Raw genomic sequence first — 16716 nt, forward strand, 5'->3', positions numbered from 1 at the left:
TTTAATGTGAGGAAATAATTTACCTCACAAATAGTCTCTTCTCGACTTGAGAATGATGTGTTTATAACTGTCTGGTGGGCATTTGAGAAGGTGCTAGTCAGTTTCCAGTGAGATTCTTGTCAACATAGCAATTTGATAGGAAAGCGTAATTGTAAGTGTCAGACAGTGAGTGCTTTTATCTACAGTTTGGAAGAAGCTGATGTCATAGCTGTGTTTGTATCATCCTTGATATGCGTGGTGTCCCAGCTGGCAAATAAATATTCTGGTCAAGGACTGTGCTCAGCCGCCTCCGGTATAGTAAGTGCAGTTTGCTTTAGCGTCTTTCCCTTCTGGTAAAATATTTTCCTGTTTTTGAAAGAAGGGATGTGGTCAGAAAGTTGAGCCCACAGAAACCTGCTGAACACCTATGGGGCCCCAAGCAGATCCGTGTGAGAGGACGAGGGCAAGGTCTTCAACTTCTAGGATGGAAAAGGAAGCTCCAAGGGAATCAAAGAAGGGTACCAGCTTTTACAACCACAGCAAAGCGTAGACTCCTCCAAGGTCACGTCTGTGCCCTGCCGGGGCTTTTGCTTAAGTATTCCTTTATCCTAAAACTCCCGCAGCTAGGATGACGGTATCCAAATCAGCCTCTGGGTCAACACTCTTCCTCATTTTATTCTTTCGGTCAGGTGTCTTCACCACCATGAATACCAGCACCCTCACCTCTGAATTTGATATTTATTATTCAGGAACATTGATGAGGATAGAGGCTATTGCATCAGAAACACTTAGGCAGCCGATCTGCAGGTTTGATTTGACTCAACCCTTGGGTGAAATTTCAGATTTTCCTTCTTCATCCATGGTGAGTCACGAGAGAAGACTTGTACATCCTGGGATGTTAATTCCCTGATGTTCATTTGCAGAGGGCCATGGTTGTTCCTGTAGGAACAGCGACCTGGATGAATTTTGTGAGGCATGGCCTGCTGTCCTGTGAGGCAGAGGGGTGGGGATTACCTTGGCAATTTAGATAACTGACATCAGTGATAAGCAAATGTTCTTTTCAATTCTTGTTGTCATGTCCTTGGATTTATGTATTCATTTATTTGGAGTTCCTTAAGCCCCTGTCAATAAATAAACCCTCAGAAGAGTGGTAAATTATAATAAATGACCATGAGTGTCTTTGACAGACCTGACCTTTGACATCATTAGTGCAGTCCTGATGGGCTTGCTAGATAAGAACCAACCTGAAAGGAAAAAAAAACAATATCTGGACATGTTTATTTTGAATGGCCCTTGAGATTTTTAATAAGAGCCTTTGCGTGGGAAGAAATGTGAGAAAAATCACATATTTTGGCTGTATGTAAAATCACTGACAAAAAGAAAGATCAAGCAGCCAGGTCAAGGAGAGGGGAAAATCCATGGGGACTAGAGAGTTTTCTAATGCTAGACTCATAAAAATAAGGATAGATCTTATGAAGTGATTTGGTAAACTTCAGATACATAAATGTGCTTAAACTAACCAGAAACTTGATGATTTAAAAGCATGCACTTTTATAGAACACACTTAATGTTCTTTTAAATTGCGATTGAGTTATATCCTTTTTATAACTTACATCCTAGCCCCCAAGTAAGATACAAATTCATTCTCTATTTTATTTAATCCTCAAAGTATCATAATATCTATTTATAGGCATTAAGGTCTTAAAAGCAGCTTTGTATTGAAATATTTCGGGTAAATCTTGAGGGCAAGCAGGAACCCCTTATAAAAACCCACTCACCTCCATTTTGACTAGAGATTTGATAGCAAATCTGAAGAGTTTTAATTCCCAGATATGTATATCTAGACTTTCCTTATAGGTGTTCCTTAAATCTGCCTCAGGGGTTCTCAAACTTTGGAGGGCATAAAAATTATTGCTTCATTAAATAAAAAAAAATTACTGTGTCATTGTGTTTTAACTTAAAGGAATTTCAGAATTAATTTTTAATTTTATTCACGGTCCATCTAATTACCGACTTTAAGCCCTGGCAAAAGTTGCTTCTGACCCCAAACTACTGTGATCTGCTGACCAACCTAAAGCAAAATGATTTGTTTCAATATAATTAAAGTCAAAATATACCAAAAATAACATGATAAGTAGAACTTTTGCTAATCCTCCACTAAGAACTCTATTTTGCAAAGAAAGAAACTGAGACACAGAATTGAAACTTGTGGGCTCACAAGTTAGCACGAGAGCCAACATAAGAACCCAAATCTGGCTCGTGGTGTAGTAAACCTTTTTTCATGCAGGCTCTTGGATGCTGGAAGCAAGTGGTTGTCAGCTTTTATTGATCTAAAATATGATTTTCTTCCGATGTGTAGTGTCCCTGCAATTATTGGTGTTTATTTCTTTTTTTCCTGTTGGCATCTTTTTTGAAAGGAATGATGTTTCTCCTTTAAATATTTATTTATTGTAACGTTCTGTGCCAAATACAATGCGATTATCATACATTTATAGCTACATCATTCCAGCATGGCTTTCCAGTTACTTCAGAGTAGAAACTCCCAACTTCAGTGTCCCTCTTTGCTTGCCCCACACTTGAAATAAAAGATGCTGTTTGGAAGTTGTTTCATTTAAGCAGGAAAATCTCTTATTTTAGCTTTCTCATGAATATCAATGATAAGCTTTCTAATGAAGAGGTGTTTTATGGTTGAAATAATTAGCATTACCTCATTCAATAACTGAATTGCAAATTAATCCATGAACATATCAGGCCCTTTTCTATTGTAGCCTTGTCTCTCCTCATTTAAATATGCTAATTAATGCCTGCACAGTATCTACATATATTATTGAGGCTGTAGCCGAAGAACTGGGATCTGACCTCTGCATTCCTGGTTCACCAGCTTTGTGACATTAGGCAAGTCCCTTCACAACTCTGTGCTCCGGATCTTTAGTCTGCAGATAGACAGAAAGGGGTTAGAATAAGAAATTCTAGTCAATGATCTGTTTTAACTCCTGAGAGTTTGTGAGTTAGGAAGGGCTTAGCCTTGATTTTAAGGAATATAAACCTGTTCAGTGATGTAAAGAGGTTCGGGCATGTATCACATCAGCATATTTGCTTGATAATTTTTTCTATTAAAATATTACTTAAGACATAAAAGCAGTCTGTATTCTTTTAAAAAGCTAGTCATAAGTTCATGATCATTTTGGCTATTGTCTATTATCTGTATCACATGAAAAGAAAAATTTTTAAAAGACTAGAAAAATCAAAGCTCTTGCTATGTATTGGAGAAATAAAGATTTATGTATAGTTTCTGGCTTTGTTTCTGAGAGTTCCCAAATACAAACTTGCCAAATAGACTCTGTTGAGGCATATTATTGCACAATTATGAGCCATGTTCTTGAGGATAACTCGATGTTACTTACTACGGTATAAAACCAAGGAAAGTTTGCTTTCTCCTTTAGTATACATGGGCATGGGTTCTCCTCTTTTATAATAGTGGAATGTCAGGTGAAAAATAGGGGCAACCTCTCCTCTAGTCTCAAGGATTACCTTGTAAAATTAGAAAAATACACTCTTTCCCCTAGTCACTTTACCACTATCAGCTGGAACATTGTTAGATTAACAATCCACATAGACAGTCCACACAGCTCTGAATGGGACCACCCAAAGTTGGACAATGCGATCTTAATTGAGGGGAGGGTGAAAACCAAATTTTAATCACAACATTTTTGGTTACTTTAAAATATCACTTCTCCCCTTTGGGACTCAGTTTCCTCACCTGCAAAAGACTGGACGAGATAACCTCTTCAAATGCTGTTTGGAGCAATTGTGTGGTGTTTTCTAGCACAAGGAGCATTTCTGACTAACTCTTTAAAACATCCTCCTCGTGCTTCAGTTTTCAAACTACTTAGGTCTTCACTTCAAGTGGCTCTCCACAATCAGACATCCTCTAGTCCCTTTTCTCTCAGATCAGGAACATCTTTCCATTCAAAAATATATGTTCTTTGGAATTACTTTACATTTTCTTTTAAAAATTCCTAAAGGAGGTCATGGCATGAGCATTTCCCATAGCAGAGGCCCCGCTGTGAGGTTGGCCTCCCCTAGGGGCGCTTACGGAGTCTCCCACAACCGGTGGCACAAGTCTTAGATCATTCCCGGAGCCCCGTGCCTTTACTCCTTCTAGCAATCCGAGAGCCATGGTTTTGGAAGGCATTACCAGTGGAGGTGCGTTTTGTTCCAGATGGGCCTTCCATTTGCCCGTTCCTGCCATTGCAGGACATTCTGTCTCTTTGGCCCTTGCCCGCTAAGTCCCACAAACAACTCCCTCATCATTATGACAAGAACAACAACAAAAAATACCTCCCCTGCCCCAATTCCAAACATCCCCTTTGGAAGTGGCACCACCTCTGGCTGAAAGCTGTTTTAGCATCAAGTTGCACTCTGGCCCTAGAAACTTGCTCCTGAAGCATGCTGCTGTATGGTTGCCAGAAGCCTCTAAGGCCGTAAACCTCTTTCAAAGGAGAGCGTGAAGGAGTATACAGTATTTAAAAGAGTGCGTTTTAATACAGTATTTAAAATTAAAATATTTAATACAGTATTTAACACAGTATATAAAAATACTGTATTAAAATACAGTATTAAAATAAATATGGTATTTAAGATACAGTATTAAAGGTCTGAAAAATGGGGCTCTTTGTCTCTGTCATAACTAAGGAACCTGAAATTCAAATTTCCTAAAATCACTCATTAAATGATGGGCTAAGTTGACTCTACAAAGAAAATCCCTTATGAACCTAGAGTCTTTGTGTACTTGCAATGTGCATCATAATGATATTGATAGAGCTGTCATTTATCGATTGCTTGCCATGGACCAGTCCTTGACACATCTCATTTACCTTTTCCACAGTTCTATGGGAGTGAGGACTCGCATTCCCCGTACGCGGATTAGAACCCTTATACGTAGGAAAGGGAAGCAATCTGGCCAGGCTCTCCCAGTTAAGGAAGCAGCAGAGCTAGGATTCAAACTGAAGAATGAAAAACTCAGTGTCCCTGCCTTGGCCAAGAGCCCTGGTGCCTTTTTCGATGGCTTACTTTCAAGTAGTAAGAAAGTTAACTGAAATCCCTAACTTATGAGCCAGGCTGTTGATTGGGACACGAAAACAATTATTTTGCACCATGTTCGGCCAGAGATGTTATTTTTCATTATGGCGAGGACTGCTCCCAGCAGGGTCACCTCATTAGCTGAGGAAAATGTCCCCTGTTTTTCCGTGAGAGAAGGATCAGATGGAGAAGCTTAAAAACAAACTCTAAAAAGTGATTCTCTGCTCCCCTCGTTTAGGGGATGGAACAATAATCCCCTTCTTTTCCGATTCCCAGGCTCATAAGTGATGCTTTAGCTCTGTAGTTGCAGAAGTGTTTTGAAAAGGATGGAAAAAGTTTTATAGAGTTGCCTTCCAAAACTCTTTATCAGTGTTTCCATAACAGAGTAAATTGGGGTGTTGAACCATTAGTGAATATACTTAATACTCTGGTCTGTTTTAAATTTGCCCATGTAGGAAAATAACAGTTTGGCTAGATTGGTCCTCATTGGCTATGAGGAATAACTCATGGGGAGGCTTTCTTTTTTTTTTTTTTTTAATTTCTGTTTTATTTTTGAACTGCCTTGATGCAAATACTTAACTATATTGATAGACCTACTGATAGACATCTCCCAAGCCATGTGTCACAAAAAACATCCATAAAATCTTGTCACTTTGCTCCCTTTGCTCTCCATTATCTAGAGAAAAACCAAAGCACTCTTTTCAAAATTACATTCGATCACAGGATTTTTATTTCCTTCAGGATAAAATCAAAATGCTTCGTCATGGCCCACCAGGCCCACATGTGGCTTCTCCTCACCCCTCAGACCCTGCCTCCTCCCTCTTGCTCTCACTTGCTCCCCTCCCACCACTCCATTTTTATGTCAGGACTTCTGTATTTACTGTCCCTCTCTGGACCATCGTTCCCTCCTGAACTCAGCTTGGCTAATTCTTCTTCATTGTTCAAGTTTCAGCTCAAATCCCTTTTTTTTTTTTTTTTTGAAGGTTTATTTATTTCTCTGAGAGAGAGAGAGAGGGAGAGGGAGGAGGGGGAGGGGCAGAGTTCCTGCTGAGTGCTGAGCCCCATATACATAGGGCTCTCGATCTCACGACTCTGAGATAATGACCTGAGCTGAAATCAAGATGCGGACACTTAACGGACTTAGTCACCCAGGCGCTTTCAAATCCCAGTTCAAAAGAATTTATTCCCGGATTTCCTAAGTTGTCCATCCCTGTGTCTCCAGTCACATTACATTCTTTTGTTCTATTGTTCAAAATAAATTTTTTCAGCATTTGAATTGATCTTATCTATTATTTTTACTTGTTTATTTTCTGTTAAACTGAAGCAAAAGCAGGGAGTTTTCCCATCTTGTGAGCCATCCTACCCCATGCCTAGAATAGAACCTAATATATAATAGGGTTTAAGAGTAATTGTTAGCCGAATGAATGAATGAGTGAATGAATTCCAGATCTGTGCCTAGAATGAAATAGAAGTCTCAGATGAATACCATAAGCCACCAAAATATTTATTGATTTGTGCAGATCGACCTAAATATGGAGAAGTTGAGATTAAAATCAAAATTATAGCATTCCTTTTTATTATTCCTTGGTCTGCCTGTCAAGAACAGGGATTCTATTGGGAAAAGGAGGTAGAAGCCAAGGCATGCCCAGAACTGCCTCACATGGAGAAATTTCCAATCATGTTATGTCAGTCTGGAGGAAGCCTTCTCCTTCTGTAAGACACAGCTCTCCTGCTTACTCCAGCAGGCCCACACTGATTCTTATCAAAATTTTCAAGGTGAACTTCAGATCATCCCCAGATGTCCTCTTTCACACTGGTTTCCAGGCCTTCTAACCTGCAAGAAATGAATCTTTTGACATCCCTCTACTTAACACCTTCCCTGCCAGAGTGACAACATCAGTTACCTTGTCTCCTCTGCTGGCAGTGACCTCGTATGGTCTCAAGTCTTTGGCTTTGAAAATAAACCACCCTTCTTCCAGTGCCTGTATATGTCCCAGATGTCCTTTTATTGAGTTCACAGAATACAAATGGAAAAAGGTTATTACCAGGCAGAAGTGTTTAAAAATGAAAATCAAACCTAATACATGGACTCAGACAACTGGAATAAGGAATATAATATTTATAAAACTGAGTAGGAGGTTGCAATCATTGCTCTAAAATAAAGCATTAAAAATTAATTCAGAGCAAACTTGTCTGTGCTACAGCAAACCTCTCTTTCATTAAGGTAGCACTGCATGTTTCCGCAGAATTAGTTCCCCAAAATAGGTAAATAGCTTGTAAGAACTGAGTGTTCTGCAAACTACAGAGGATCTACCTGAGACATGATTTAAGAGTTACCTTTAGTATGAGAGCACTACGGACCTTTGATTTTTGAACCAATTAGTTGTGATTCTTGCAGTTTCTCTACACTTTTTGCCCTTGAGTATTACCAGGAAAGTTTATTCATATGCCTCTTATTCATTTTAATTTGATGAATCCAGTGATACTGTATCATCTAATCAATTCGTGTGTTGCAGAATATTAAATATTAGGAAACTTGGGATGCCAGTTTTAAGTTACACTTGGAAATTTTCTATACAGTTTTCATTTCAAAAATGTTGTATTCCGCATTTGTAAATGTTTTCTCCCGCTCTTCTTCCTGACATTATTTTTATCATCATCATCATCATCCTTCCTACCTGCCATACATTAAAAAGAAAGAAAAATAAAACTGCTCATGTTATCTCTGCATTTACTGCTGAGATGAAGTTTTTATGTTTCTCAATGTACACTATTCCTCTGATGCCCTAAAATAAATAACCTTATAACCTCTAGGCCCTATTGATTTCTGAATGATTTCAAATAAAAAGCATCCAGTTTCCATTGCATCAACAAACTGCTTAGTCCCAGGGCAGAACCTATTGGATTCCTTTTAAATGGAGGGACAAGAAACAACCAAAAAATCCAAAAAGTGGATTTGAGATGGAGGGAGGAAGGGTGGTCTCTGGTCAGCTCAGTAAATGGGTATTTAACCTTTGACCAACGATGACAGGTCTTCTTTAGTTCTATTAGACCAAGCTGTTATGATTAAATAAAAAAGAAAAAAAAACTGCTTAGAGCCTTGCTGAATATGTCCTGGGAATTAAAGCATATGGCAGGGATAAGGAAAAAAGATTTTCCTTATGCTAATGACCCTTGATGTCTGAAATAAATTAGATCCATTAGAGTTTATGCTCAATAAAAGAAAGACTTTAAGCACTCCAAAGTTAGTGACTCGAGACCAGTTTTGCTCTGAAATTCAATCTGCCTACTTATTAATTCTTGGTGAGACTCCAGAACAGACAGGAGATGCGAAATCATAATTCTGTACCAAACCAGAATTTTAAAGGACCACAGGTTTCTTTTCCTTTTCTTTTAATTAAACCATTTTTCATGCTTCTTATTTCGTTTCCCTCATTAATTTGATTTTGTTCCCATTTTTGTTTCATTTTTTGTTCTTTTCAAGGTTTCCTTTATCCTATTTCAACTGAACAGAGAACCCAGAATGAATATGGATTTTCTTGTAAGTTTAATGTTTGGTTTTTATGTTGCTGAATAATCATTTAACGTGATTGCCCCCAGTTCAAGTTTACCTTTCTTTGGATCACAGATGTGCACACAGGAAATAGGCACCTAATGTATTCTAACATGAAAAACAAATTAGATTTTCACTGTTGAAGAGAAGAAAGGAGGGTCATTGTAAGCCTCTGCCAGCTTTCACATCTCTCAGTCGGCTAGGCAGTCCCTGTAGCTGACAAACCATATCGGGAAATAGGCTGATCTAATAAAGTGCTGGGTTCAGATGCTAAAAAGAAAAGGGCTGAGAAAAGACAGATCTGTTGAGTTAGGAAGCATGCAGGTCGGGGACGTAATCACAGCCTGGTGAAGTAAGACCTTAAGGATTTAGATAGACTATTCTGGCCGGAGGTCAGAATGCTGCGGCAGGCCTCGATTCTGCCCAGCAGTGTAGTGTTGTCCGCGCTGGGAAAGCAGGGCTCACGCAGTCGGGAGGGTTCGGGCTGTCACCGGGATTCTGAAAAGATCTGTCAATATCGACTTGACTGATGGGAAAGCTGATGTTCTGGAAACTTCGGGAAAGATAGTAGTAAAAAAAAAAATCTGTCACATGCTGTGCATTTAAACACAAAATGCCAAAAGAGATGAGCAGTTTCCAACAGGGAATTCCTTTATATTGTCCATGTGTCAAAGAAACTGTGACCCCAGAGTTTAGGTGAGCCGCTGGCAATCTACATGAAGGTTCATTTGCCCGTATTAACTGGGTGGCTGTGAGTCTTAGGACAGAGTCCTGGCTCCTCAACTCTTAGGAGTCCCTGGGACTTATCTGAATATATTATCTGAACATATCTGAAAATGCCCTTTCCCCCAAATCATGGGTGTATACAATGGAGCATAAAAATGCTGTTCTTGACCCCCTAAAACACCAGTTTAATCACCTCTTTTGCAGTGAATGGAAAAACTTCGGTTAACTTTGCGGAAAATGTTTGTGGGTCACGCTAAACTAAAAACAGACTTAAAGGTGCCTGCGGAGTTCCGGAAAGGTTTCATTCTATTCATTTTGTTTCAATTATCAGCTTCTATCACCATGTGCAGTCTGATCGAAGCTCGTTCTAAAGCACGTTCTATGCTACCAAGGCAATATGCAACATTTACAGGAATTTTCTTCCGGCTTTACCCAGAAACAGACCCCCAGCAGACTGCACACTGTGTTGGTCCAAGGCTTAATTGCCTTCGCGGGCAGTCTGACCTTTCTGATCACTGAACCAGTCCTTTATGTTACTCAGTGCACCATCCAGACGTATTTGATTCAGTAACGAGTAGCTCAGATGTAACTCTCTGACCAGTGGCCATGAGAAGCTCACAGTTCTCAGAAGTGACACCGAATCCGTATCAAAAGCCCAGAGTTATCTGCATTGACCTCTGCTTCCCAGATCTGGGTCTTCTGAAAGCACACCTTTCAAATCCATCATGTTTTCTTCTAATATTTGTTTTGCTTAGTTATGGATACCATTCCCGGCCACCCTTTCCTTGATTTAGGGGAAAGTGAGAAGAGTGTTACGGGAAGTAATTTTATGACTTGGAAGGATACTTAGGAAAATATTCTAGTTCAATAAATACACAGATTCCAAACATGTTGGTTATTTCTAACAGAGTATTTATGTTTATGTTTTTGGAGAACTATCAGTGAATTCAAAGCAGCCTTCCAAACTTTTTCACCTGAAATTAGTAATGAGCTTTGCTTTTTTGCCTGTGGGTTGGGATGGTTTCAGTTCCAGTTTCTTTTTATACCTTCTAATAAATGGCCTGTTATGCTGCCCAATTTAAGATAGATTAGTGGGTGGATAGATGCAGAGTGAGAAAGGAAAAGAAATCAGAGATAATTTTCCACTGAAAGGCCACAGTTGTTTTATATAGCTTTTGAAATAGATTTGAAATTAACCTATAAAAAAAGCAATAAATGTCTGAAAAAATTACAGCAATATGGATGTGTACTGTGGGAAATTTCTCTAAGCAGTTGGTCCAATGTTTCCTTGTCCTCCTCAGCTGCTCCTGACTCAGATGATGTTGCTCTGTATGTTGGCATTGTGATAGCTGTGATAGTTTGCCTGGCCATTTCTGTAGTGGTGGCCCTATTTGTGTATCGCAAGAATCATCGCGACTTTGAGTCTGATATTATTGACTCCTCGGCACTCAATGGAGGCTTTCAGCCCGTGAACATCAAGGCAGCGAGACAAGGTCAGTTGACATTGCACTTCACACCTGCGATTTACGCGTGTCAGCAGCATCCCTGGGTGGTGTCAGAATCAGTGACCTTCAGGTCATGTCATTCAGCTCAAACATAAGCTCCATGAAGAAATGGATTTGGGTCTGTTTTATTCATTATTCTGTTGACCTCATTCCTATAACAAACCAGAGGTGGCAAGATGAACAAATCTTTTTTTTTTTTTTTCTTAACAGGTTTCTCTGTCATACTTTTAAACTTTCACTTTAAAAAAGCACAGAGATTGGTTGACTGATTTCTTACATCTCCTTTTTTTTTTTTTTTTTTTGCCTCTTGACAAGACACCTTGCATTGACATGAATAAAGTGGTATACAGATGGATGACCTCAAATCCAATACAGACAAGGGAAACTATTTACTAAGTCACTGAGTTGGGAACACTGTCTTCGAATCCAGTCTGTTGACTTAGGAACAATGAGTAGACTTGAAAGCAAAATTTAGAATGAACTTGTCTTTTTGTTTATAGCCAATAATAAACTGGATCACAGTAATCTAATTGCCCTGTTTCCAACAGAACCTTAGAGTCTATCCATCTCTAATATTGACTGAGTTCCTTTGTTTTTGGCTCAGAAGGTCTCAGGGGAGCCTGACTAAATAGAAGTTGCCTGAATGGAGAATGCAAATGGACTTCCTTTCTCTTTCTGACTCAGATCTCCTGGTGGTACCCCCAGACCTCACATCGGCCGCAGCCATGTACAGAGGACCCGTCTATGCTTTGCATGATGTCTCAGACAAAATCCCAATGACTAACTCTCCAATTCTGGATCCACTGCCCAACCTGAAAATCAAAGTCTACAACACCTCAGGTGCAGTCACCCCCCAAGATGACCTCTCTGAGTTCGCATCAAAGCTGTCTCCTCAGATGACCCAGTCCTTGTTGGAGAATGAGGCCCTCAATGTGAAGAATCAGAGTCTAGCGAGGCAGACTGACCCATCCTGTACTGCGTTTGGCACCTTCAACTCTCTGGGGGGTCACCTCATTGTTCCCAATTCAGGTAATTCCTAGATATTTAAGTTACACAGCTCTTGAAAACGTATTTTTGTACCCAAATCTTTTTCGTTTGTTTGTTCTCACGAGGCATGAAAAGTTAGTTGTAGCCTAATCTAACCCAAATCCATTTTTGATGTAAATCAACAGTACTTTAGACAAAATCAGCCAAACCATTCATCTTTCTCCAACCAACTCTGAAAACACTTCCTCTAGAAATATTATACTCACAACTTTCTGCCAAGGTGTAATTTAGAACTGTCATTGACCTTCTTTTTAATAGAGCTGGAGAAGGCAACGGCAAGCGAGAAGTGCTCACTGTTGTCATCACACTTTAAAAGGACAAATTAATTAGAAAACATATTAGTTGGGTCGCTTCCAATTTACTGTAGGAAGCAGTACTTCAGAATACTAATTTTTAGATCAGAGGGCATCATGGTAGACGTCAAATCTTTATCTATTAACTCTTTATTACACAGTCTTTAACCTCAAGGTATTTGTAAGGTACCCATGCCCACCTCTGATGGATCTGTCTGGAATCACAACCTTATTATGTGTAGTATATACTTTTTTCAGCTTATCATTTAGTTATCTGCTTCTAGAAAATAAGTCTCATAAAGGTCTTACAAGGTGAATTTACGTTAGTGACTGATAATGTTTGATTAAATTTTAATATTTTTTAATCAGTAAGAAGTTTGTGTCTATTGGTCCTAAAAGGGTTAATGGATTCCTCTGTGAGTCTATCTTAGCTCTTTTGGACAAGACTAAGTATTTTGCAAATACAGCAAAAAGGAACAATTTGATTGACCTAAAGTCCTCATGTGGCATACACAAATAATATAATGTGTAAATAGCCATATGCCAAGTTCTGTATAGAACCAGTGGATCTGCAGATCTGAATATGAACTTGTCTTTGATTCTTTCTCTTATTCAGTCCCCCATTTCAATGCCTTGCCAGTTTGTCACACCATCCCTTTAAAAGTATATTTTAATAAATTAAAACCCTTAATGGAATATCATTTTTCCTTTTATCTATACATTTTACATAGCTGAGATCATATATTATATATGTTTTTTCACCTTTTTCTCTTTAATTCTCATGCTAATGTATGCTCTTTGAAATCTTGACTTAAAATACATTTTTTTAAAAGTTTATCAAATAAATAGATCAAAATACACTCTCTGGTTCCTTTATTGCTTGAACATAAGATTACTCTCAAGGCAGGTTTTTTTTTTTTTCATGATATTCACTGGATTCTACATTTCCTTCCCATTTCTACACCTGTCACTTTTTCATATATGAATTATTATAAAGGCTTCTTAAGTAGAAAGGAGGAAGATAACATGTAGTAAACACTTTCTGTGTACTAGGCAGTGGTAATTTACATATATTATTTTACAACAAGTTTCCTAACCTGTGTTAGGCCTTACTCTCACTACTTTACATTCACGGTTTTATTTCATTCCTAAAACATAATGGTACATTTTACTGTTCCCATTAGAAAACATAAAAATACCAAGGGTCGGTAGGCTCATGTGTGGCCTTCCTGCGTCCACTCTGTGCCTCAGCAAACAAACCATTCTATACCCTAGATGCCATCCCGCTTCCCACAGCACCACAGCTCTGATGTTAACTTTCCTTCTCAAGAAGGCCAAGACTCAACATTTTCAACCACACAAAGGCCTTTGAATAATTGTTCCTCCTTCACTCTCCAGTCTTTATTCTTGAGACTTTCCAACATGGTCGGGCAAGTTTCCTTATTGCCCTCTGCTCATTTGGCATATTCCATTTCCTCACCAATGAAATTATAAGTTACTCAAAGACAGGAACACTGTCTTTTACTTCTTGGCATTCCCCGTTCTGCCAAACAGGATACTCGCCATGGTGCTCCATAAATTTTTAATGAGCTGAAAAGAAACCCCATTTATTGGAATAAAATCATGGAGACAAGTATCTTCAGGTTGCTGCCCACCCTGAATTATTCTTTGTGATGACGCTGCGTGAGGCGGGCCTCTTCTTACAGTGTGTCCTCGGACGGCCATCATTGGCATCTCCTGGCAGCTAACGAGAAGTACAAATTCTCTACGCCCCCCTGAGTCAGAAACCCTGAACGTGGGTCCCAGTGATCTGGGTTTGAGCAAGCCTCCAGGTGATTCTGATACAAGCTCAAATTGCCAAGCAGCTGCTGTAGGCCCTGTTAATTTAGAACAAGGTTGACCCCCCACCCCCTACAAAATGGTATCAATTAGCTACTACGTAAAAACTTGCTTGGCCTGCTGTGACTAAAAACTAGCAGTTGTCTGATCATTTCCTAGAGTTGTCCATGATGAAAGAAGTTCTTCACCAGTTATTATTCTGTTATGGCAAAACACTGTTGCTAACCAGATATTTCAGAAATCAATGCTTTTTGATATCATGGATGTTACAATTTCCCTGACTTTGAATTTTGCGGGGATTTTTTTTCTTAAATTAGAAAGGATGCATCATTACAGCTGTTTGAAATTTGAAAAGCGGTTGTTGGTTTTCCCCTCGTTTTACAAGGAAAACAACAGTGGAACCATCTGTCTATTCCTTAAATAAAACAAGAGTCTAAAAAATGACATCATTCCTTTGAGTAATTCCATAACAGTTCAGAGGGAGCTGTGGTAACAAACAAGGCCAATAAGGAAGGAAGGCAGGGCAGCTTTGAATATTTACATGTCTTTAGAGAAAAAGCAGGCTTGTGGCTACATGATCACAAACTCTCCTCATTCCCTTTCACTTGCTTCAGAGGCATTCTGTGAAGTTTCCTTTTGATTCATAGGTCTTATGTGACTGCTTTTCTCTTTTGCTATTCAGGAGTAAGCTTGCTGATTCCCGCTGGGGCCATTCCCCAAGGGAGAGTCTACGAAATGTATGTGACTGTACACAGGAAAGAAAATATGAGGTAAATATGCTTTTTCTGGTGCGCTTGACTTTATCAATGTCTGACCTGGAGGAGAATTGTGCAATCGAAAGAATAAACCCAACATATTTTTGTCTTGAGTGCCCTGCTTCCAACATACCCTTTTTTCTCCTAGACCTCTAAAAGGTCAGCTTCTCTTTATCTTTGAAGCTTCAGACACTTTTGCAGATCTTGAGTATGGGCCGAGGGCCAGAGACCTTTTCTCAAGTGGACATGGGGCCGTTATAGCTGCAAAAAAAAAAAAAAAAAAGGCCAGAAATGTGATCCATAGATGGTCTAGAGAGATACGTGGGTAGACACAGAGACATCAGCTTCATGTGGCCTGACTTAGGAATCCAGCCCTTTCCCATTATAGGGTCAAAGGCCGCAGAGATTAGACAACCCCTTAACCTCTGACCTCCCACCCCCACATCAGCCTGGTACTTTATCCTCACCTGCGGCTTCTTCTTTTCGTGACTCCCCCTAGCTTAAGTGTTATCAACCTCCTTCTTGTGTTCGGCACTTACAAATTCCGTATCGAGCCTTTCTAAAGGGATCTAGGGTTGATTAAAGCTAGATTGGATCATGAGGCTTTGTTTTGGATGTGTCCTAATCATAAAGATGAGGTGATTTTAAGTAAAAATAACAAGGGGGTTTAGAAGTCCTAAATACGATTTTCCATCTGTCCTCTAACAATCTAACAAATGGTCTCTCTTGGTTTGTTCCCACATAAAATGCATGCACTAAATAGTGCTTGAAAGGCCTGATGGATTACGGCTTCTGAAGTACACTGAGATCTTAAAATAAAAGACGTTGTTGAAATGAAAATCCTTACATGTAATTATCATTGTTTTTCCCAAGGGGAAAGGCATCGGCTCTTCAGTCCTGAGCTGCACATACAAAGCCAGAGTGACAAATGTCGAACTGGGTTACCATTATAACGCATTACACCTTCTGTCTTCCCTCTCTCATCCTCAGAAAAACATCCATTTTTAGTCTTGTTCTTCAAAAGCCGAAAAGCTCTTTTATCATACTCTCGGGTGGAGATATTGGCATTTATAATCTGCAGGACCCAGAACATTTATTTTTCCTCAGGTGGTCTCCTTTCACCTAGACAAATACTAGCCTGTCTAAGAAAATGGCAAAGTTCCTTGAGCCTTATTCATGCCTTAAATTTGAGCAACAGAAAATTACTATAAGGCTCGTATTTACTCACATCAAATATTCATTTTCTTCATTCCCAAAGCAAAGTAACATTCACAGGCCCACAGCACGCCCTTCTTTTGCTGCAGGAGAAATGAAGAGCTGCAATCTCTAAGATCCCTGTATCTACATTCTGTCTTCTTCCTCCTGTCCAAAGTCAAGGTTGGCACCACGTTCATCTATCCCTCGAGGCCTTTGCCAACATGGACACTTTATTGAAAGAGAAATGAGGATTGGCGTGTGCTTTATGCTGAGAAGCAGGGGGGTGTTCGTGTCTCTTACTTTCTGTCTGACCACCACCATCAAGCCTGCCGGGGCTGCTCTGGGGCGTGCTGAAGCTTAAGTGTGTGTGCATTCATGCGCCTTGTAGGGTTTTCCCTCCCATGACATAGCCGGCACCCTGGCCAGAATAATGGCGCATTTTAGATGAAAGAAAAAGAAAACAAAAAATCAGTAAAGCTAGACACTTCTGCTTTGAGGTTCCTCTGCCTTTGACTCTAAAGAAAAGGAAACTATAAATCACCTCTCGCCACCCCCGCCACCTGAACTTAGGTACAGAGGGAATTACTCTGTTGAACTTGGTGCACATCAGAGAAGTTCTGTTTATAAAAATGAAGCTAGAGAAACCCCCGAGATCTCAAAAAGAAAATACACACAAGAGACCATGAATCAAGGCACAAACACAGGAAGATCCCCGTGACAAATAATGAGAAAGTCCTCTC

General features: G+C 39.5%; 1 protein-coding gene across 2 annotated transcripts in view; it reads left to right on the plus strand.

Moving 5' to 3' along the window:
- UNC5C (unc-5 netrin receptor C) overlaps positions 1 to 16716 on the plus strand; it is a 345714-nt gene that overhangs the window by 293798 nt on the left and 35200 nt on the right. Inside the window, exons 8-11 of one of the 2 annotated variants that reach the window (XM_032861390.1) lie at positions 8546 to 8602; positions 10642 to 10833; positions 11530 to 11874; positions 14707 to 14794. In XM_032861390.1, coding sequence (XP_032717281.1) covers positions 8546 to 8602; positions 10642 to 10833; positions 11530 to 11874; positions 14707 to 14794 — 682 coding nt within the window. The remainder of the gene's footprint in view (positions 1 to 8545; positions 8603 to 10641; positions 10834 to 11529; positions 11875 to 14706; positions 14795 to 16716) is intronic. The other variant, XM_032861399.1, reaches the window with a different exon arrangement.

This window comes from Lontra canadensis, unplaced genomic scaffold (genome assembly GCF_010015895.1).
Source record: "Lontra canadensis isolate GAN:19392208 unplaced genomic scaffold, GSC_riverotter_1.0 scaffold1, whole genome shotgun sequence".
NCBI classification, from domain to species: Eukaryota; Metazoa; Chordata; class Mammalia; order Carnivora; family Mustelidae; genus Lontra; species Lontra canadensis.